The sequence below is a fragment of the Aotus nancymaae genome, unplaced genomic scaffold (assembly GCF_030222135.1).
Source record: "Aotus nancymaae isolate 86718 unplaced genomic scaffold, 86718_ANA_hifiasm-v0.15.2.pri h1tg000089l, whole genome shotgun sequence".
Classification (NCBI taxonomy): domain Eukaryota; kingdom Metazoa; phylum Chordata; class Mammalia; order Primates; family Aotidae; genus Aotus; species Aotus nancymaae.
Genome location: NW_026988504.1, coordinates 22,172,775 through 22,195,296, shown reverse-complemented (window position 1 = coordinate 22,195,296; position 22,522 = coordinate 22,172,775). Strand labels below are relative to the sequence as shown.

Genomic DNA, 22,522 nt, shown 5'->3' with positions numbered 1-22,522 from the left:
CATCTCTACTAAAAATATAAAAATTAGCCAGGCATGGTGACACTCACCTGTAATCCCAGCTACTCAGGAGGCTGAGGCAGGAGAATCGCTTGAACCCAGGAGATGAAGGTAGCAGTGAGCTGAGATTGCGCCACTGTACTCCAGCCTGGACAGCAGAGCAAGACTCCATCTCAAAAAAAATAAAATAACACCAAAACAACAACAACAACAAAAACACAAAGACATTGGATTATCATTTCTGCTTCTGCATATTCCACTGAAAATTTATAAGAAAATGAGAGTGAAAATAGAAAGGTAGCGGTTGCAGTGAGCCGAGAATGCACCACTGCACTCCAGCCTGGGTGACTGAGTGAGACTCCCTCTAAAAAAAGTGAATAAATAAATAAAAGTTAAAAATATCACTCTGATTGCTGAATGGAGAATGGATTATATTGGTGGGAGGTAGGAAGCTACTCAAGAGTAGAAGTGAAGAATTGACTGCAGTACTTTAGGCAAGAAATGATAGTGCTTGAACTAGGGTAGTGGTGGTCTGATTCCAGATATATTTTGGAGGCAGAGTTAGTAGGATTTGTTCTTGGAGTGGGGATGGGCATAAGGGAAAGTACTAAAAGGTAACTTCTAGGTTTTTGGATTGAGCAACTGAGTGAATGATGGTGACATTTGAGTAAAAGTAACATTTTACTAGGGGAAGACTGAGGGCAGAACAATTGCTTTTTGGCAGGGGCAGTGAAACAGAAACAAATGTTCTGTTTTGAAAGTGTTAAGCCTGAGGTGTCTATTAGACATCCAAATTGAAATAGCCAGTAGGCACTTGAATATGTGAATCCAGAGATGGGACAGGTCAGAGCTACAGAAATTCTGAAGGCGTGGCACAGAGCTGAATTGTAAAGCCATGGAGCTGAGTGCGCCTAGGGAGATAAGGGAGAGGTATAAGGGCTAAAGCGTGGCATACTCCAACAGTGGCTTTAGATCCAGCAAAGGGGACTGAGGAGGAACCACAGAGGTAGGGCAAAAATCGGTAGAGTGCTGAGTCATGGAAGCAAAGAGAAGAAAGTATTTCAAAGAAGAAATAGTCCATCTTATATAAATTGGATATAATGAGGACAGTATTTGGGACTGTGGAAGTCACAGTTGACCTGCATGAGTACAGTTTCAGTGGGGAGCTTCCCCAGCTCTCTACTGAATGATCTCTAATTAGATCAAATTTGATCTCTAATTAGCTCAAAGTCTAATTAGATGGGCTAAAGAAAAGATGGTAAGTGAGAGATAAAGACACGTCTTTTGAGAAGTTTTATTGGGCAGGTAATAATTGAAGAATGGGAGGGGACAAAGATGTGACGATGATGTGTAAGTGAAATCTTTATGTAAACTGCAAATGCTCTGCAAGTGTTAGGCTTATTTTGTTATTTGATATTCAAACTCCTAGGGGAAAAAAAAAAAGGGCCGGCCGCGGTGGCTCACACCTGTAATCCCAGCACGTTGGAAGGCTGAGGCGGGTGGATCACCTGAGGTCAGGAGTTCATGACCAGTTTGGCCAACATGGTGAAACCCTGTCTCTTAAAAGAAAAAAAAAAAAAAAAACCTCCTAGGAATTTCAATTCAGCTCAGTGTGAAGAATTATTAAAAAGCCACCACTAGGCCGGTTGCGGTGGTTCACACCTGTAATCCCAACGCTTCGGAAGGCCAGGGCGGGCGGATCACCAGGACAGGAGATCAAGACCATACTGGCCAATACGGTGAAACCCCGTCTCGCCTAAAAATACAAAAATTAGCCGGGCGTGGTGGCGGGCGCCTGTAGTCCCAGCTACTCGGGAGGCTGAGGCAGGAAAACCGCTTGAACTGGGCAGGCGGAGGTTGCAATGAACCAAGATCGCACCACTCACTCCAGCCTGGGCGATAAAAACTAGACTCTGTCTCAAAAAAAAAGAAAAGAAAATTGGCCACTAGTCCTCAACTTGAGGGCCATTAAGGGGCAAAGCCATCAAGCCGTTTGAAGAGCCGAGAAATGAAGAGACGGTTGGAGAAGACGTAGTGGTTGGGGGAACGGAAAGAGGAATCGCAGTACTAATATTGTCCTTCCAAGGACACCGTAGGGCAGATCTCTAAACTGCTACCTAGTTTTTAGGGGCGGAGCCAGTAGGAAATTTAAACCGGAGCCGCGGCCGAAGACGCCAAGAGAATGATGATGTAGTTGCACAGGTGTACCCGGGACTGCGGAGTCGGGAAGAGTTCATGGAGCTCGCGAATGTAATACGGAGGCCTTTGATGAAGGAGTAGGGGGGCAAGAAGGAGCGGGCATTTGATGAGCGAGCCGGGAAAGGGTACGGATGCCGGGAAGGGGAGAAAGAAAGGCGAAGGTGTCTTTAACAGTTGAGGCGAGGTGCGAGGTTGTGGAGGGGGCTTAGGAATTGAGCAGCGGGTAGATGCAGAAGCTGAGGAGAGTATAGGGGCTGGGAAAGAGCCACAGGAGTTGAGGGGACCGAGGAGTGAAGGTGGCAGAGAAACGTAGGTGACAACAGCCTGAAGGGGGAGGTATGGGGATTGTGGCCGAGAGGTCACGGCTGTTGACAGAGCGGAGTGTGAAAGGAGGCGGAGGGCATGAGGGACGAGAGCGTGGCAGGAGGCGCGGGATGTAGGTCGGAATGGACTTGAGTCTTGTTCCCGGGAGTCGCGTTTCTGTGCGCGTTTTGGGACACGGTAGTGGGCGGGAGGAATGGAAGGTCGAAGAGTTGGTGAAGATGGTTGAGCTGCTGTTATGTCCTTTCTCAGGAGACGATTGCCTCAAGCTGGAGAGTTCCATGGCTGAGAGTAGGCTCCGGGCCCCGGACCTAGGTGGGTAACAGGTCAGAACTAGGGACATTGCCCTAGGGCCTCTTGGAAAAGATCGAGAAATGTTCACTCTGAAGTTTTCTGATCATTTAGAGTTTGTTTTTGTTTTTGTTTTTGTTTGGGTCTGTCGCCCAGACTGGAGTGCAGTGGCGCGATCTCGGCTCACTGCAACCTCCACCTGCCGGGTCCTGGTTTAGGCGATTCTCCTGCCTCAGCCTCCCAAGTAGCTTGGATTACAGGCATGCGCCACCACGCCCAGCTAATTTTTGTATTTTTAGTAGAAACGGGGTTTCTCCATGATGGCTAGGCTGAACTCCTGCCTTGTAATCCACCCGCCTCAGCCTCCCAAAGTGCTGGGATTACAGGCGTGAGCCACCACGCCCAGCCCACTTAGTGTTTTTATGTACTTACATTCATTTTATTTATTGATTTGAGGTCTCACTGTGTTAGCCAAGCTGGTCTTGAACTCCTGGCCTCAAGCAGTCCTCCTGCCTCGGCCTCCCAAAGTGCTGGAATTACAAGTATGAGCCACCTCACCTGACCCACTTAGTAGTTGAGTGTGTGTGTGTGTACGCAGTATCATAGACCGTTTTGGGATTCACAGTAAAGGTCAAGTAAGAATCATATCATGAACGAGATTAGCAGACAGATGTGGAGTCAAGATAGAGTAACTTATTAAATTTATAAATTATTACATTCATAGTTGTTTACAATAAATCCTTAAGCTAAACACTGCTACCTAATTAGGTAAGAATTTTAGCAAATGGCACTCACTTCTGTAATGCCCCCTTAGTTAATACCATCTAGTAGTTTTAGTTCTTGATTGTCAACAGATATGCCATTGGCTTGTTACCTTTTAAACAGTAATATACTTCATTTACTAGGTTATTTATTCCTTCTTCCCATCTCTAGTTGCTTTTTTTTTTTTTTTTTTTTGCTTCTGTTTCTCTGGAGAATTTTCCTCAAGAGTGTTTCAAAAGAGAATATTTTATTTTATTTTATTTATTTTGAGACAGTGTCTTGATCTGTCGCCCAGGCTGGAGTGCAGTGGAGCAACCATGGCTCACTGCAGCTTCAGCCTCCCCGGGCTCACCACCACGCCCAGCTAATTTTTTTCTTTTTTTGTATTTTTTTTGTACAGATGAGGTTTTGCCATGTTTCCCAGACTGGTCTTCAACTCCTGGGCTCAAGTGATCCACCTTCCGTGGCTTACCAAAGTGTTGGGATTAGAGGCGTGAGCCACTGCGCTCAGCCCAATATTTTTAGATTATACTTTTTTATATTCTTAAAATTTACTCTAAGATGATTATGTATGGATTTTAGAGGGGTTTTATTTTCATTTTTATTCCAGTTTGTTGTTGTTGTTGTTTTTTTGAGATGGAGTCTCACTCTGTCGCCCAGGCTAGAGTGCAGTGGTGCAATCTCAGCTGACTGCAACCTCTGCCTCCTGGGTTCAACCTCAGCCTCCTGAGTAGCTGGGACTACAGGCGTGTGCCCCCAGGCCTGGCTAATTTTTTGCTTTTTAGTAGAGACAGGTTTCACCATGTTGGTCAGGCTGGTCTCAAACTCCTGACTTCGTGATTCACCCGCCTCAGCCTCCCAAAGTGGTGGGATTACAAGCATCAGCACCGAACCCAGCCTGCAGTTTGATGCTTTAAAAATGTTTTTTAATTATTTTATTTTAGAGACAAGAACTTGCTCTATTACCTAGGCTAGAGTGCAGTGGCCCAGTCAAAGCTCACTGCAGCCTGAAAGTCCTGGATGCAAGCAGTTCTCCTGCCTCAGCCTCCCAATCTGTGACTATAGGTGGATATCTCCACACCTGGCTTCCTATTTGATTCTTAACATAGTTTAAAAGGTTTAAAAGGCAGGCCAGTTGCAGTGGCTCACACCTATAATTCCAGCACTTTGGGAGGTCAAAGTAGGCGGATCACCTGAGATCAGGCATTGGAGAGTAGCCTGGCCAACATGTTGAAACCCTGTCTCTACTAAAAATACAAAAAAAAAGTTAGCTGGGCATGGTGGCAGTCCTGTAATTCCAGCTACTTAGGAGGCTGAAACAGGAGAATCTCTTGAACTGAGGAGGCGGAGGTTGCAGTGAGCTGAGACCACGCCATTACACTCCAGCTTGGCCAACAAGAATTAAACTCCCTCTCAAAAAAAAAAAAAAAAAAAAAAGGCCGAAGTTTATCACAGAAAAAAACAGGAGGCATGAGAGTTGCTCCCCTTTCAGGTCATCTGATTCCCACTTCCTAAGATACAACCATTTACAGCTTTTAAGTATTTCTTTTAGAAGTTATCACCTTATTTCTATAGTAATATGCTGATACAATTTTAATTGTTTTCAATTTTAAATTGTATCTTCTTTTTTTTTTTTTCTTTTTTTAGACAGAGTTTCGCTCTTGTTACCCAGGCTGGAGTGCAATGGCGCGATCTCGGCTCACCGCAACCTCCACCTCCTGGGTTCAGGCAATTCTCCTGCCTCAGCCTCCCGAGTAGCTGGGATTACAGGCACGCACCACCATGCCCAGCTAATTTTTTGTATTTTTAGTAGAGACGGGGTTTCACCTTGTTGACCAGGATGGTCTCGATCTCTTGACCTCGTGATCCACCCGCCTCGGCCTCCCAAAGTGCTGGGATTACAGGCGTGAGCCACCGCACCCAGCTATCTTCTTTTTTTTTATAGAGATGGGTCTCACTATGTTGCCCAGTCTGGTCTTGAACTCCTGGATTCAAGTGATCCGCCTACCTCCCCCTCCCAAAGTGCTGGGATTACAGGCGTGAGCCACCACACCCGGCCAAATTTGAATTATATCTATTGACTATCTCCTATGAAAGATAAAGATTTTTTTTCTATCCCACCACTTCTCATCACCACACACAAACACACATACATTTCTTTCCTTTCCTCTTATTCCCCCAGTATATATGTAGTAATTTTGGTTTAGTGATTTGTATTGACATTATTTTCATTATGTAAACATTATTCAGCCAGGTGCGGTGGCTCACACCTATAATCTAGCACTTTGGGAGGCCGACATGGGTGGATCACCTGAGGTCAGAAGTTTGAGACCAGCCTGGCCAACATGGTGAAACCCTGTCTCTAATAAAAATACAAAAATCAATAGGGTGTGGTAACACTCACCTGTAATCTGAGGCAGGAGAATCACTTGAACCCAGGAGGCAGAGGTTGCAGTGAGCTGAGATCATGCCACTGTACTCCCGCTTGCCACTGTACTCCAGCTCAGGCGACAGAGCAAGACTCACTCTCAAAAAAATGAAAAGCAAAAAGGCCAGGCGCGGTGGCTCACGCCTGTAATCCCAGCACTTGGGAGGCTGAGGCAGGTGGATCACAAGGTCAAGAGATCAAGACCATCCTGGGCAACATGGTGAAACCCCGTCTCTACTAAAAATACAAAAATTAGCTGGGCATGGTGGCATGCACCTGTAGTCCCAGCTACTGGGGAGGCTGAGGCGAGAGAATCACTTGAACCTGGGAGGGGGAGGTTGCAATGAAACATTATTCACCACTGAGCCATATAATAAACTAGGAAATTTTCTTTATTGTTTATGTACAGATCATTAATTCATATCCAAACTCTTCACCAGAATATGTGCCTTCTCTCAGTACTTTCAAGCTCATCAGAGGATCTGTCAGTTTGTCTTGGAGACATACCGTTTCAGTACTCCAGTCTGGTCTGGCGATGTACAAGGCCTGTTGCACTGATTTCATCCTCCAATCTCCCCTCATCATTCTGTGGAATTCTTTTTGCCTCTTTCCTGTGCTGGATCCCTGTATTTTAAATTCTATATTTTTTATACCATGGAATACTACTCAGCCATAGAAAGGAATGAAATAATGTCTTTTGCAGCAACTTGGATGGAGCTGGAGGCTATTACTGTAGGTGAAGTAACTCAGGAATGGAAAATCAAATTCCATTTGGTTCTCACTTGTAAGTGGGAGCTAAACTATAAGGATGCAAAGACATACAGAGTGATACAGTGGACTTTGGGGACTCAGTGATGGGGAGGCTAGGAGAGGGGTGAGGGATAAAAGACTACCTGTTGGGTACAGTGTACATTGCTTGGGTGACAAGTGCACTAAAATCTCAAAATTCACTGTAAAACTCATCCATGTAACCAGAAACTACCTGTACCCCAAAAACTATTGAGATAAATACTAATTTTAAAAATGAAGTATAAGTTTGGGGAGCCCCACAGCAATATTTGGCTTTCCTGAAATTCTGTATAAATTTAGACAAGACTTTCTCTATATTTATCCATATATATGCCAATGTGGTAACATTCTCTGTGTGTTTTTTGTATTTGTTTTTAACTTTCACTAAATGAATACTAAGAGATATCCTTCATTCCAGCTCTACCCCTTACTAACAGTATAATCTTAGGCATACAAGATTTCTCTGTGCCTCAGTTTCCTTATCTGTAAAACAGGTATAATTTTATCTTCTTTATAGATCTGTTGAGAATATATTGTGCATAACAAGTGATATGTATTTGCTATTTTTATTGCTGTTATTGTCAAAAATTATTAATTTTTGATTTTTTGATAGAGATGAAGTCTCATTATGTTGCCCAGGCTGGTCTTGAAGTCCTGAGCTCAAGTGATCCTCCCACCTTGACCTCCCAAAGTGCTGGGATTACAGATGTGAGCCACCATGCCCAGCCTATTTATTTGTTTATTTATTTATTTAATGGGCAGCCCCCAAACCAGAATCGGTTCAGAGAGGCTCCTATAAGAAGGCTTTTAGATTAGCTGGTCTCCAGTATTGCCCACAATATAAATCAAATCCTGTCTTTTTCTTCAGTATTCTGAAATTCCGTGACAGGGTACCTTGATGTAGGACTTTTTTCATTCATGGAGCAGGTACTTAGTGGAAGCTTTCAATCTGGAACATCATTTTCTTTAGCTCTGGGAAATTTTTAGCACGATTTCTGTAATATTTATCCTTTCTATTTTCTCTTTTTTGTTTCTGGAACTTTTATTGTTTGGATATTGGATCTCATAGATTCTTCCTTTGATTTTCTTGTTTTTTGTTTGTTTTTTGAGACAGAGTTTTGCTCTTGCTGTCCAGGCTCTGGAATGCAGTGGTGTAATCTGGGCTCACTGCAACCTCCGCCTCCCAGGTTCAAGCAATTCTCCAGCCTCAGCCTACTGAGTAGCTGGGATTACAGGTGCCCACCACCACGCTGGCAATTTTTGTATTTTTAGTAGAGATAGGGTTTCACCATATTGGCAAAGCTGGTCAAACACCTGACCTTAGGTGATCCACCTGCCACGGCCTCCCAAAGTGCTGGGATTACAGGCCTGAGCCACCACGCCCAGCCGATTTTCTTGTTTTTCTCTCCCATTTTCCATGTATTTGTCTTATATTCTGTTCTCCAGAAAATTTCCACAACTTAATCTCCAATTTTCATTGAGTTTTAAATTTGTATAACATTTATAAATTTCCAAGAGGTTTTATTTTCTATGTGTTTATTTTCTTACAGTGTCTTGTGTTTAATGCATATAATGTATTCCCTTTCCTCTCCCTAAATATTAATTGTACTGTTTTTGTTTCTTTTTAGTTTTCTTCTGCTTCTTACATTTTCTCTGTTTCCTCTTTTTTCTGTTTGTTTGCCTTTTTTTTTTTTTTGAAGCAGAGTCTTGTTCTGTCTCCCAGGCTGGAGTGCAGAGGTGCGATCTCAGCCCACTGCAACCTCCCCCTCCCGGGTTCAAGCAATTCTCTTGCTTCAGTTTCCCAAGTAGCTAGGACCACAGGCACACACCACCACACCTGGCTAATTGTTTGTATTTTCGGTAGAGACAGGGTTTCACCATGTTGACTAGGCTCTCAAACTCTCAGGATCTGCCTGCCTTAGCCTCCCAGAGTGCTGGGATTACAGACATGAGCCACCATGCCCGACCCTAATTTCTTGTTAGAAACTTTCTTTAAATGTCTGATCTTTGTTTACCTATTTATATTAAAGAGTGAGGAGAAAGGGTTGTCAACTGATACACTTCGTTGTAAGCTGGGACCTGGCAGTTTTGCAGGGGAGGGACATCAGTTGTCAATAGTTTACCAACTGTTGTTTTTGTCTTGGGCCAGTCAATTCCCTAGAGAAGAGTCCTCCAAACCTCTGTATGGTAAGTATAAGCATCATTGTCAGCACTGGGGCAAGAGACCTGTAGGTCTTACTGTTCAGTATATAGACATTCTTTTGATCCCCTATGTTTGCGCTGGAGCTTTATCTTTGCTTTTACCTGTGCCCAGTGTTCCACTAGTCCAGGGATTTTTTCAGCTTTAAGACTGTTGACATTTTGGCCAAGTAATTCTTTGTTTTTTGAGGTTATCCTGTGCTTTGTGAGATATTAAATGGCATCCCTGTCCTCCACCCACTAGATGCCAGGAGCATACCCACTTCCCAGTTGTGACAACCAAAAACATTTCCAGAGGTTGCCAAGTATCCCCTGGGGAGCAAAATCTCCCCTAGTTAAGAACCACAGCTGTTGTCTTCTTCTGGGGTAGGAGAGGGTTCTGAGAGTATAACTTCCTTTTAAAGGCTCTTAAATAATCTTTTTTTAGCCTACTGTTTCATTCTAGCATTCTGCTCTATATGGTCCCTCTGTTCAGGAGGCATACCCAGAAAAGAAAAAAAAATTATTAAAAAAAAAAAAAGAAATATATGGTCCCTTTGATTGGGCCTTTCAGCACTAATCAGCTTGCTTCTTGTTGGCTTAGGATTTAGCCTTCTCTCATCTCCTGTCTGTTTTTCACTAACTCATCTAATTTCCAGCTTCCAAAATTTTATAGCATCTCTTGCCCGTTGTCAACTTCTTGCCAGTATCCTTATCTATTTTTATTCTTTTTCTGTCACATTAGTGAGATTTGGAGAGAGAATAGAAGTCTCACATTCATCTTCCACATTTATTCGAGTCTGGATCATTATTTCTTCCAATATTTTCTTCTCTCCATTGTTTTTCCCCGTTTGCAACTCTTCTGGTGTTGTTGACACTTCTATCCCTATCCTTTGCATTTCTTAAATTCTCTGATGTCCATTTATTTATCTCTTTGTGATACTTTGTGGAAGAGTTACTCAACCTAATTTATCAGCTCACACTGTGTTATATTCAGCTCATCTATTGATGTGGATAGATCTTTTCATTTTTAATTTTAAAATAATTTCACACTTAAAAAATTTTTCAGAAATACTCAAAGCTTCCTGTATGCTCTTTACCCAGCTTCCCCCAATTTTTTTTTTTTTTTTTTTTTTTTTGAGACAGAGTCTTGCTCTGTCACCAGGCACCAGGCTGGAGTGCAGTGGCGCAATCTCGGCTCACTGCAACCTCCGCCTCCCAGGTTCAAGCAATTCTCCTGCCTCAACCTCCTGAGTAGCTGGGGCTACAGGCGTGCCACCACGCCCAGCTAATTTTTGTATTTTTAGTAGAGATGGGGTTTCACCATGTTGGCCAGGATGGTCTCGATCTTCTAACCTTGTGATCTGCCCGCCTCGGCCTCCCAAAGTGCTGGGATTACAGGCTTGAGCCACCGCGCCTGGCCCAACTTCCCCAAATACTAACATGTATGTAATAATAGTACAATTAGAAAAATCCAGGCGGAGTGTGGTGGCTCACACCTGTAATCCCAGAACTTTGAGAGGCCAAAGCAGGCAGATCATTTGAGGTTAGGAGTCGAGACCAGCCTGGCTAATGTGGTGAAACCCTGTCTCTACTGAAAATACAAAAAAATTAGCTGGATGTGGTGGTGGGCACCTGCAATCGCAGATACTCAGAAGGCTGAGACAGGAGAATCACTTGAACCCAGGAGGAGAATCACTTGAACCCAGGTTTCAGTGAGCCAAGATCACACCACTGCACTCCAGCCTGGGCAATGGAGTGAGACTCTTGTCTCAAAATAAATAAACCTTGGCTGGGCGTGGTGGCTCACGCCTGTAATCCTAGCACTTTGGGAGGCTGAGGTAGGTGGATCACCTGAGGTCAGGAGTTCCAGACCAGCCTGGCCATCATGGTGAAACCCCATCTTAAAAAATAAAAATAAAAATAAATAAATAAATCTTCTTTTTCTTAACAGCTTTATTGAGTTATAGTTCATACACCACACAATTCACTTGTATAAAGTGCACAATTCAGTGGCTTTTAGTGTGTTCACAGAATTGTGCAACCATTACCACAATCAGTTTTAGAACACTTTTCTTACTCCAAAAAAGAATATTCATTAGCAGCCACTCCCAATTTTCTCCTGACTCCCCAGCCCTAGTCATCCACTAATCTACTTTCTGTTTAGAGACAGAAAGTAATTTGCCTCTTCTGGACATTTCATGTAAATAGAGTCATACAATATGTAGTCTTTTGTAACTGATTTCTTTCATTTAGCATGATGCTTTGATGGTTCATCCATGTTCATACATTTGATGGTGCCATGTATCAGTACATCTTTCCTTTTCATTGTTGAGTAGTATTCCATTATATGGATGTACCACATTTTGTTTAGCCTTTCATCAGATGGACATATGAGTTTCCACTTTTTTTTTAAGTGACACAATATGTTATCAGTTATTAGGTTCTTAAGAAATTCAGAACACCAATTTGTGAGGATAAATTCCATTTGTCAGGGCAAACACAGATCACAGGTAGCCCTGGAGCTGAGAAATAGCTTTGATTTTTTTGTAAAACGTGTGAGTCCACAGCTTTCTGATAAATCTTGCGCTGCTCTGTAATCTATTTCTCTTTTTCTGTGTCAGAGTCTCACCTTCCTGTTGTCTAGGCTTCTGCAACTTCTTTCTTTCTTTCTTTTTTTCTTTTTGCTCCCTCTGTGACTCTAGCCAAAGATGCAACTTCTTAAAGTAAGCACCAGTAAGCTGTTTTGCAATTTTTACATTGCTACTATCAATTTTGCTTGAGGTGGCAATAACAGATTTCTGGTGTGTTCCTCACAGAGGAACTTGATTGAGGACCAGAGGTCCAGTCCCAAGTAATAAGCCACTAGTGGCTGGGTGTGGTGGCTCATGCCTGTAATGCCAGCACTTTGGGAGGCCGAGGTGGGCGGATCACCTGAGGTCAGGAATTCGAGACCAACCTGACCAACATGGAGAAACCCAGTCTCTACTAAAAATACAAAATAAGCTGGGTGTGGTGGCACATGCCTGTAATCCCAGCTACTTGGGAGGCTGAGGCAGGAGAATCGCTTGAACCCAGGAGGCAGAGGTTGCAGTGAGCCAGGATGACACCATTGCACTCCAGCCTGGGCAACAAGAGCAAAACTCCATCTCAAAAAAAAAAAAAAAAAAACACTAGTCAGCTGCTTCAGAAAAACCACCCTCTCGCCTCTGTGGCTCCCAGTGAGGGTGATCAGAATGGTCCTGGAGGTAATGCTGGCTGCATTTTCTCACATGCTGACTGAAGGGTCAGTTTTTGCCATGGCTCAACAGCTTTTGAGGCACATTTTCAGTAGGATAATACCTAGGCATTTTGTGAAGTTTAACCCCCTGTTAAACTGTTCTTGTCAACACCAACTGGTTTTGTAACAGTTTTAAGAATCTTCTTCTTTTCTTTTCACCCTTGAATTTAGCAGCTGATTACTTCTTCCTGTACATGGTCTTTCTGGAATACATAGCAGATTGGGAATATCTGCAATTCCTCTCACAAGGACAGGATTGCGGCTGCAATGGGCTTCCCCTTCTTGGGCTTTTTAGCCTTGAGGTTGCCCTTTTTCACCTTGCCACCAGCATCAGCCTTCTTGGCTTTGGGTTTCTTCTCTTTGGTGTCTGGCTTCTCAACTCTTTCACCCATCATCTTGCAAGATGGGAAAGACTCCACTTTTTGGCTATATGATTAATATTGCTATAAGCATTCATTTACACGTTTTCATGTCGATGTGTTTTCATTTCTCAAGGGGATACCTGGGAGTAAAATTGCTGGGTCATATGGTAATTCTGTGTTTAACCTTTTGAGAAACTAGCACATGGTTTTCCAACGTGACTGCACCATTTTACATTCCCTCCAGAAGTATATGAGGGTTCCAGTTTCTCATATTCTCACCAACACTTGCTATTATCTGGCTTTTTTCTTCTTTTTTTTTTAAGACAGTTTTGCTTTGTCTTCCAGGCTTGAGTGCAGTAGCGTGATCCCAACTCACTGCAACCTCCTTCTCCTGGATTCAAGCAATTCTCTGCCTCAGCCTCCTGAGTAGCTGGGATTACAGGTGTGAGCCACCTGCCTGGCTATTTTTTTTTTTTTTTTTTGAGATGGAGTCTTGCTCTGTCCCCCAGGCAGGAGCTCAGTGGTGCAATCTTGTCTCACTGCAACTTCTGCCTCCTGGGTTCAAGCGATTCTCCTGCCTCAGCCTCGTGAGTAGCTGGGATTACAGGTGCCTGCCACCATGCCTAGCTAATTTTTTGTATTTTTAGTAGAGACGGGTTTTCACCATGTTGGCCAGGCTGGTTTTGAACTCCTGACTTCCGGTGATCCGCCTGCCTCGGCCTCCCAAAGTGCTGGGATTCCAGGCATGAGCCACCGTGCCTGGCCTATTTTTTGTATTTTTAGTACAGACGGGGTTTCACCATTTGGCCAGGCTGGTCTTGAAGTCCTGATCTCAGGTAATCCACCTGCTTCGGCCTCCCAAAATGCTGGGATTATAGGTGTGAAACACTATGCCCAGCCAAATATTATATTTTTCATTTCATTATCTCCAACTAATTCTATTTTTGTATTTTTGAGACAGAGTCTCCCTCTGTCACCCAGACTGGAGTGCAGTGGCATGATCTCAGCTCACTGAAACCTCTGCCTCCCGGGATTAAGCAATTCTCTTGCCTCAGCCACCCAAGTAGCTGGGATTACAGGCATGCACCACCATGCCCAGCTAATTTTTCTATTTTTAGTAGAGACAGGATTTTGCCATGTTGGCCAGGCTGGTCTCAGACTCCTGGATTCAAGTCATCCACCCACCTCAGCTTCCGAAAGTGCTGCAATAACAGGTATGAGCCATCATGCCCAGGCTAATTCTTTTTTTTTTTTTTTTGAGACCAAGTTTCATTCTGTCACTCTCTCACCCAGGCTGGAGTGCAATGGCACGATCTTGGCTCACTGTAACCTTCGACTCCCTGGTTCAATCTATTCTCCTGCCTCAGCTCCCGAGTAGCTGGGATTACAGGCATGCGCCACCACACCCAGCTAATTTTTGTGTTTTTAGTACAGACAAGGTTTCACCGTGTTGGCCAGGCTGGTCTTGATCTCCTGACCTCGTGATCCATCCACCTTAGCCTCCCAAAGTGCTGGAATTACAGGCGTGAGCCAACCGCATTCAGCCTAATTCTTTTCTTTAATGCTGTTCTGCTTTATGTTTCAGTATCCTCCCTAGCCTTTTTGAGGATATTTATTGTACTTTAAAGGCTTTTCTTTTTCCTATCTGACTTATTATTATGACAGATAGACAGTCTATACCAGAGAAAGGTTCTTTGGTAGTACTTGTTTTCTTCAGTTGCCTCATGTTTTTGTATACACAAATGTTCCCTTGGGACATTAGCCACTCTGATCGGTAACGTGCTCCTAGAAGGAAGAAGGCTTATGCCCTATTGTGTGTCACTCCATTGAGTTTAGGGATTGGAGGCTGCACAGAAAGGAAATGACCCCACTATGGTGCAGAGTCCCTGGAATATGGGCTCATTCACTGTCCATTTGCATCAGCATTCTGTTACCTCCAACACACACATACACTCTCTCTCTCTCTCTGACCTGTTCTTTTTCAAGAGCTGTCTTTCTGAGTTATAATTACCTAAGTTACCAAATGGAGAAGTCAGGAAATAGGCCTGGAAGTAAGCTGTAAGCCTATTCAGGGGCCAATAAGTTCACTGTCCCCTTGCCCTCTTACCTGTCTTGAATACACATGCATATCCGCCCTAAGCTAGGCTGCAACACTGCCCTGATGTTACCCTGCTGCCTTTGGTTAGGGCTGGGCTGCTTACTTGGCACTGGCAACAGGGCAGGTGGTGACTCACTCAGCACAGCTAGAAAGTATCCTCCTGGCCGGGCGCGGTGGCTCACGCCTGTAATCCCAGCACTTTGGGAGGCCGAGGCGGGTGGATCACGAGGTCAAGAGATCGAGACCATCCTGGTCAACATGGTGAAACCCCGTCTCTACTAAAAATACAAAAAATTAGCTGGGCATGGTGGCGCGTGCCTGTAATCCCAGCTACTCAGGAGGCTGAGGCAGGAGAATTGCCTGAACCCAGGAGGCGGAGGTTGCGGTGAGCCGAGATCGCGCCATTGCACTCCAGCCTGGGTAACGAGCGAAACTCTGTCTCAAAAAAAAAAAAAAAGAAAGTATCCTCCTGCCTGGCGCCCCGCTGTGAATCTGGGCCCTCTTTTCCCTAGCTTGCTATTCACCACAGCCCCCCAGTGCCTGGTTTGGGGATCTAATTCCTTTTTACTTAAGTGGCTTCCCTAGATTTAGATTCTAAGGAAGAAGTGAAGAAGTCAGCAGGCCTTTTTTGCTTATTATCTCATTTGGAGGTTCCAGTTTCTTTACATCTGAACTTCATGAGGGTAAGGACATTAACTTCAAAGCTGTCAGTGTGTGCCCAGGACCTAGTCTGCGCTATCATAGCACATAGACTGAGCTGTCAGTGAAGGCTACCTGGCCTCAGGACTCTTTTTTCAAGCCTCTTACTTTGCTCCTCTTTGTTGTTTTCTAGGGGCTCAGCTAGGAGTTTCCAGGTATCTGGGAAAATGCCAGAAGAACTCACCAGGTGCCAGGAGGCATCCCTTTTCTGGAAAGTCCTTTTACTTGGATCTGCCTGCTGGCAAGAATCTCCAGTTTTTGACAGGGGCCATTCAGCAGCTGGGCGGGGTAGGTAACCTGCTCTTCTGTGATACCATGTGCCTTTGCAGGTTGTAGAACAGGAGTTGGATAGGGATTATATCTGTGGTTTCCAGGTATTTTTCTTTTTCAACATGTTGTTTCACCAGGGGTTTCACCATGTTGGCCAGGCTGATCTTGAACTCCTGACCTCATGATCCACCTGCCTCAGCCTCCCAAAGTGCTGGGATTACATGTGTGAGCCACGGCGCCTGGCAGTTTCCAGGTATTTTCAATGGTCTCACTACATTTCCTAAAGCAATTTTAAATAGAAACCATTGTTTTGGCCAGGCAGAGTAGCTCCCAACCTGTAATCCCAGCACGTCGGGAGGCCAAGGCAGGTGGATCACTTGAGGTCAGGAGTTGGAGACCACCTTGGCCTAAATGGCAAAACCCTGTCTCTACTAAAAATACAAAAATTAGCTGGGAATCATGGCAGGTGCCTACAGTTCCAGCTGCTCAGGAGGCTGAGGCAGGAGGATCACCTGAACCTGGGAGGTGGAGGTTGCGGTGAGCAGAGATTGCTCCACTGCACTCCAGCTTGGGAGACAGAGCGAGACTCCATCTCAAAAAATAATAATGATAATAAATAAATAACATTTTAAAAATAAAAACAAATCTTTTTCCTAATTAGAAACAGGCTGGGCACAGTGGCTCATGCCTGTAATCACAGCACTTTGGGAGGCTGAGGAGGATGGATCACTTGAGTCCAGGAGTTCAAGATCAGCCTGGCAACATGGCGAGAGCCCGTTTCTACAAAACATACAAAAAATTAAGTGGTGTGGTGGTGCATGACTGTAGTTGGGAGGCTGAGGTAGGAGGATCACTTGAGCCCAAGAGGCAGAGGTTAACAGTGAGCTGAAGTCAAGATCATGCACCACTGCACTCCAGCCTGGGCAACAGAGTGAGACCTTGTCTCAAAAAAAGGCTGAGTGCAGTGGATCACACCTGTAATCCCAGCACTTTGGGAGGCTGAGGCGGGTGGATCACTTGAGCCCAGGAGTTTAGATCACCCTAGCCAACATGGCAAAACCCCGTCTCTACTAAAAATACAAAAATTAGCCATGTACAGTGGCACATGCCTATAGTCCTGGCTCCTCAGTAGGCTGAGGCATGAGAATCATTTGAGCCTTGGGAGATGGAGGTTGCAGTAAGCCAAGATTGTGCCACTGAACTCCAGCCTGGGTGACATAGCATGACCCTGTCTCAAAAGAAAAAAAAAAAAGAAACTTATTGGCTGGTTGTGGTATCTCACACCTGTGATTTTGGGAGGCTGAGGTGGGAGGATTGCTTGAGTCCAGGAGTTTAAGACTAGCCTGGGCAACATAGTAAGACCTCAACTCTACAAAAAAATAAAATTAGCTGCTGGGTGTGGTAGCTCATGCCTGTAATCCTAGCACTTTGGGAGGCAGATGTGGGTGGATCACTTAAGGTCAGGAGTTCAAGACCAGCCTGACCAACATAGTGAAACCCCATCTCTACTAAAAATACAAAATTAAGCCAGGCGCGGTGGCTCACACCTGTAATCCCAGCACTTTGGGAGGCCAAGGTGGGTGGATCACGAGGTCAGGAGTTCAAGACCAGCCTGGCCAACATGGTGAAACCCCGTCTCAACTAAAAATACAAAAATTAGCCAAGTGTGGTGGCGGGCGCCTGTAATCTCAGCTACTCTGGAGGCTGAGGCAGAGAACTTCTTGAACCCAGGAGGCGGAGGTTGCAGTGAGCCGAGATCACGCCACTATACTCCAGGCTGGGCAACAGAGCGAAACTCCATCTTCAAAAAAAAAAAAAAAAATCAGCTGGGCATGGTAGCATATGATGCCTGGAATCCCAGCTACTCGGAAGGCTGAGGCAGGACAATTGCTTGAACCCAGGTGGCGGAGGTTGTACTGAGCTGAGATCATGCCACTGCACTACAGCCTGGGAGACCTTGTCTCAAAAAAAAAATAAAGGTAGATGAAATCCTTCAATTCATAACTTTAAATATTTTTTAAAATTGTGATAAAGTGTATATAACATAAAATAAGCCATTTTAACTTTGTTTTTTTCTTTTTTTAGAGAGAGAGACAGAATTTCACTCCCCAGGCTACAGTGTAGTGGTACAGTCATAGCTTACTGTGTCACTGAACTACTGGGCTCAAGTGACCCTCCCACCTCAGCCTCCCAAGTAGCTAGGACTATAGGTGCACATAACCACACCCAGCTAATTTTTTTAAAAAATTGTTTTAGAGACGGGATTTTGCTGTGTTGTCCAGGCAGGTCTTGAACTCCTGACCTCAAGTGATCCTCCCATCTCAGCCTCCTATAGTGCTAGGATTACAGGCATGAGCCACCACACCTGGCCCCCAGTGTGTCTTATACAAAGAAATTTTGGCTTACCCAAGCTACTCTTAATCCTGTCCAGTTCTTTCAATGTGTTCTTGCTGCATGCAAACTCAAACTGCTCACAGAATCAAAGCCTGCGGCCTTCTGCCACTGGGTCGGGGACAGCAGTCCTGGAGACAAACCCTGTATTGTATATATATAAACCCGATTGTATTTCAGGATGATGTTTTCTTGGGAACTTGGTACGGAACTGCATTTAGTCTATTTAAAGACATTGATTCTGGAACTCCTGGCAGCCAAAATTTCCTTCTCCAGCCTCTCTATATTGACAATTCTGCATTTGCTTTTTGGTTTTCAGCCACTTCTGTGATCTGGTTTCAGGTAATTGAGGGTTTTCTGAGCAAAGAAGTAAGTTACATCGTGTCCAGCCGCAGAGAAGCAAAGGTGGAGAGCAGTGGGACGAGCCACAGAGGCTGCCCTAGCCTTAGCCCCAGCGAGGTCAGAGTGGAAACATCGGCCATGGTTGATCCAAAAGGCAGCCACACCAGGCCTGCACAGAAACCCATTGACTCGGTAAGAACCTCATGGAGTAGGAAAGTTATGCTGTGTAAACAAAGGAAGTAGGCTTTGGGTGAGCCTTTTAAGTCAGTCTCTGGTTTTAGTTTCATCTGGCTTAATTTAATCTCACATTGAATTGAGGGACTGAGAATATTTTATCATAGCTCTGAATCTAAACACCTTAGCAACATACCACCCTTTTATGTTGCATGTCAGTTTTTATGGGACTTCAAAGTCAGAGACCAGAGGAGAGTCCTCTATAAACCAGAAAAGATGTGTTAGGATTGGTCTGGGCTTGGGCAGGAGTACCCTGAGTAGGCAGCCATTCCCTTCTTCCTTGCTTGCAGGTATGAAGGGCCAAGAATTTGCACAATATATGTGTTACGTCTTTGATTTAGAATGCAATATGATTTTTCCCCTCTAGGCTTACATTCTTATTTTTGTCTAACTTATGCTAATATTAAAATGTCCATGGGCTAGGTGCAATGGCTCACGCCCGTAATCCCAACACTTTGAGAGCCCAAGTTGGACGGATCACAAGGTCAAGAGATCAAGACCATCCTGGCCAACATGGTGAAACCCCATCTTTATAAAAATACAGAAATTGGCCAGGTGTGGTGGCTCACACCTTTAATCTCAGCACTTTGTGAGGCTGAGACAGGTAGATCACCTGAGGTCGGGAGTTCGAGATCAGCCTGGCCAACATTGTGAAACCCCATCTCTACTAAAAATTAAAAAAAAAAAAAAAATTAGCTGGGTGTGGTGGCACACACCTGTAGTCCCAGTTACTCAGGAGGCTGAGGCAGGAGAATTGCTTGAATCTGGGAGGCAGAGGTTGCAGTGAGCCAAGATCGCACCACTGTACTCCAGCCTGGCAACGGAGTAAGACTCCGTTTCAAAAGATAAATAAATAAATAAATAGATTAATTAATTTAAATGTCCATGAACATACACTATTGGCATTGTGATGACAGATGGGACTTCCTACGAGCAAAAAATCTTCTAAAGTGAAACATTTGCTTTTATTGTCTGCTGGAGGGTGCAGAGACTTTTAAAGAGAAGTCTCAGGACATTTGTAACAGTTTGACCTCAGTGAACGCAGAGTGCCTTTCTCTCCATCAGGTTCAGGCTGCCACCTCAGGGTGACCTAAGCTTCCTTGTGGCTTTACCTTTACCTCCTAAACATTTTCTAGGCTCTCATTTCTACCAATCCTCGGTTGTCCATTCTCCCAGCTTTCCAAGGGACGTAACCCCAAGTCATAACCCTGCACCAGCTCCTGTGTAAACATCTGGCAGTGCACAGGTGGCCTCACAGCACACCTCACTGTTCTTCTCTCCCTGTCAGGTGCCTCTGAGCAGAGGGAAGGAGCTGCTGCAGAAGGCCATCAGAAACCAGGTGAGCTGGGCAAGACGGGACAGTGCGGGTGGTCTCCAGCACAGGGGGGGATTTCAGCTCTTCCCAGGTTCTTCTGAAGCACTCACACAAAATGCACACTCTGTTGTATAGTACTGTCATTATTTCCTTCTTATACATCAAGGAGTGGAGGGCTCAGAGAAGTTATTTAGCCAGTCACCTAGGGAGTAAGTGTTGAAGCCAGAGCCAACTCCAACTCCAGAGCCTACCAAGAGAACTTTGGGGATGTGGGATGTGGCGGGACAGGGCTGCTTGGTACAGAAGCCAGACTTCTTTTACAAGTAACTCTTTATTCCTTGTGTGAAAATTCAGGGCTGTTAAAGTTTAGTGGCAGGAGGAGGAGTAAAGGTGATCTTATGAGAAGAGTGATGCTAGTGACATCAGGAAGAGCACATGGCTGTGATGGGGGAGATGGTGCTGCTGGACTGAGTCAGAGGAGGGGGAAGATCTGCAGCCAGCATAGTTTCCTGCTCATTGAGGATGATGGTCACTGTGTTTGTTGGGTATTTACTGTGTGCTGAGAGCTTTCCTTGCAGAGGCCTTCCCAACAAACAGCTCTCTCAGAAGCATATGTTCCTTCCTGGCACAAGGTGGCCAGAGCAGAATATATAGGCATACCAGTGGTCCTTCCCTCCCGATGTGGCCATATGGAGGACAGGGTGTCTTCCTGGGGGGTGGGATGGACCCTCTGGGCACTGTACTCTCTCCCCTGCCTGCCTTCCTCCAGTCCCTCCCATGGATAACTCAGGGCTCCCAGAAGCAATTTCTGTCTGTCCCCTTCACATTCAGACTTTGGGGAGTCTCTGCTCCTACCTGACTCTATGTTGTAATTTCAGGGGAGCAGCAGTAGAGGAGGCAGTGGGAGCAGCAGCAGCCTCCTGACCAATGCCCGCTCTTGGGGAGTGAGGATTCTGCACGTGGATGGTACCCTTTCTGTGCTGGGCTTCTGTGGGGGGGAGAGTTGGTGACTTTGACCAGGAGTATCAGCTTTTAGAGGGATCATGGTTGTGTGAGCTTCTGGTCACTGGAAGCCAGAAGTACTCAGCTGCCATGTTGATCCACAAAGGTGAGAGGAAGTGGGGAAGGGGGAAAGCAGTGAGGACGCGGAGGGCAGGCTGTGGCCTCGGCATCCCGCGGGAGGTCCCTAGAACATGCCGTTTAATGTCACCTGCTGCAGCTCTCCCCAGCTAGCATGATGATCCCGATTTACAAATGCAGAAATGATCTTAATATTCATGACCACTTAACAGGTATTGACTCTGTGCTAGGAATTACCTCATTTAATCCTCACTGCAGTCCTGTCTCCATTATACAGATGAGGAAATTGAGCCTCAGCGGGATTAGGCAAATTATCCATGGTCTCACCAGAGTGTGTATTGTATCCCATCTCTCTCAGTTTGACTCAGCTGTAAATTTTGTGCTCCTTCTTTTCTCCTACTGTAAACAACCTTTTTGCAGCCTCTTTACACTGGAATAGTTGTCTTGAACCAGCTGGCAGTGAGTGATCTCGTACCCAGCTTCACTCTGAGTCTAGTTTTCTCTGATCCATTTTAGGGGATTGGTCCAGATGGGACACCCCATAGGTGCTGATTGGGGTGCTGCCCCACCCTTTGGTACCAGGATCTTCCAGGGGAGTCTTGAGGCCATACAGGGGAATTTCCTGGCCTGGGATGTGGCTTCATCTCACTGAAAAATCAGCCATTTCCAACTTGATCTCCACCCCTGCCTTCCTCTGTTAGAGAAGTGCCAGCATGTTTAGCCTTTCCTGTTCTTTCACCTGAGGGTACAACTGAGTAGTTCCCACAGCATGGCCTCCCCGACAGCTGCAGCTCTTCAATGGTGCCTTAAAGTCCTTAGCAAGCCATGAGTCACCTTCTGTTCAAAGATGAGTTGTATTCAATGCTGCAAAAGAGCATGATGCCAGCTCAGGTGCTATTCCAGGGACAGAGGACCTAGTCCTTACCTCCGCCATCAGGAGATGCAGAGAGGATGTGTAGCCAGAAGGTGGCAGGCAAGGCTGGAGTGATTCAGTGGGCTAGCCGAGCAAGTTAGTACTGCAGCCCAGGAAGGGGCTGTGCTGGGTAAGCGAGGAGTGGAAACCTTTGGCACAACCCTCTGTCTTCTCCACAGAAATGATGATGCACGTGCAGCAGCTGTCTCTTGCCTCTTTATGTGTGAAAAAACAAGAGCCAAAGAAGCCAGAGGTAGGTCATCCTGCTGAACTCAAGGGCAAATGGATGGTTTTCAGTGAAGTCACTGACAACTTAGGTAAATCCATGACTCACCCAAGCCATCTCTTCCTGGCCATTCTGAAAGATGGACGAGGAATGCAGTCTCTTATTTACCTCAGTCCTAGCACCCACCGCTTTGTGATGTCCTTTCTTCTCTCTTCTCTGTGGTACTTGCAGTCCTCCCATGGCACATACCCTGCTGAGACATCCCTTTGGCCTGGGCCGCGGGCTGCCTACAGTAGTTCTGGACTAGATAAAGTTCATAAATGCCCATGGCACTGGCCAGGCTGCTA

At 45.2% G+C, this 22,522-nt stretch overlaps 1 protein-coding gene across 10 annotated transcripts in view; it reads left to right on the top strand.

The window, feature by feature from the left end:
• The first annotated feature begins 2,065 nt into the window (after positions 1–2,065).
• DBF4B (DBF4B-CDC7 kinase regulatory subunit) overlaps positions 2,066–22,522 on the top strand; it is a 41,641-nt gene continuing 21,184 nt past the window's right edge. For 2 of the 10 annotated variants that reach the window (XM_064369755.1, XM_064369754.1), the window contains exons 1-8: positions 2,073–2,321; positions 2,770–2,832; positions 13,726–13,821; positions 15,538–15,692; positions 18,408–18,599; positions 19,930–19,980; positions 20,835–20,922; positions 22,129–22,202. In XM_064369755.1, coding sequence (XP_064225825.1) covers positions 2,303–2,321; positions 2,770–2,832; positions 13,726–13,821; positions 15,538–15,692; positions 18,408–18,599; positions 19,930–19,980; positions 20,835–20,922; positions 22,129–22,202 — 738 coding nt within the window. In that variant the 5' untranslated portion in view covers positions 2,073–2,302. The other 8 variants (XM_064369752.1, XM_064369750.1, XM_064369749.1 and 5 more) reach the window with 8 other exon arrangements.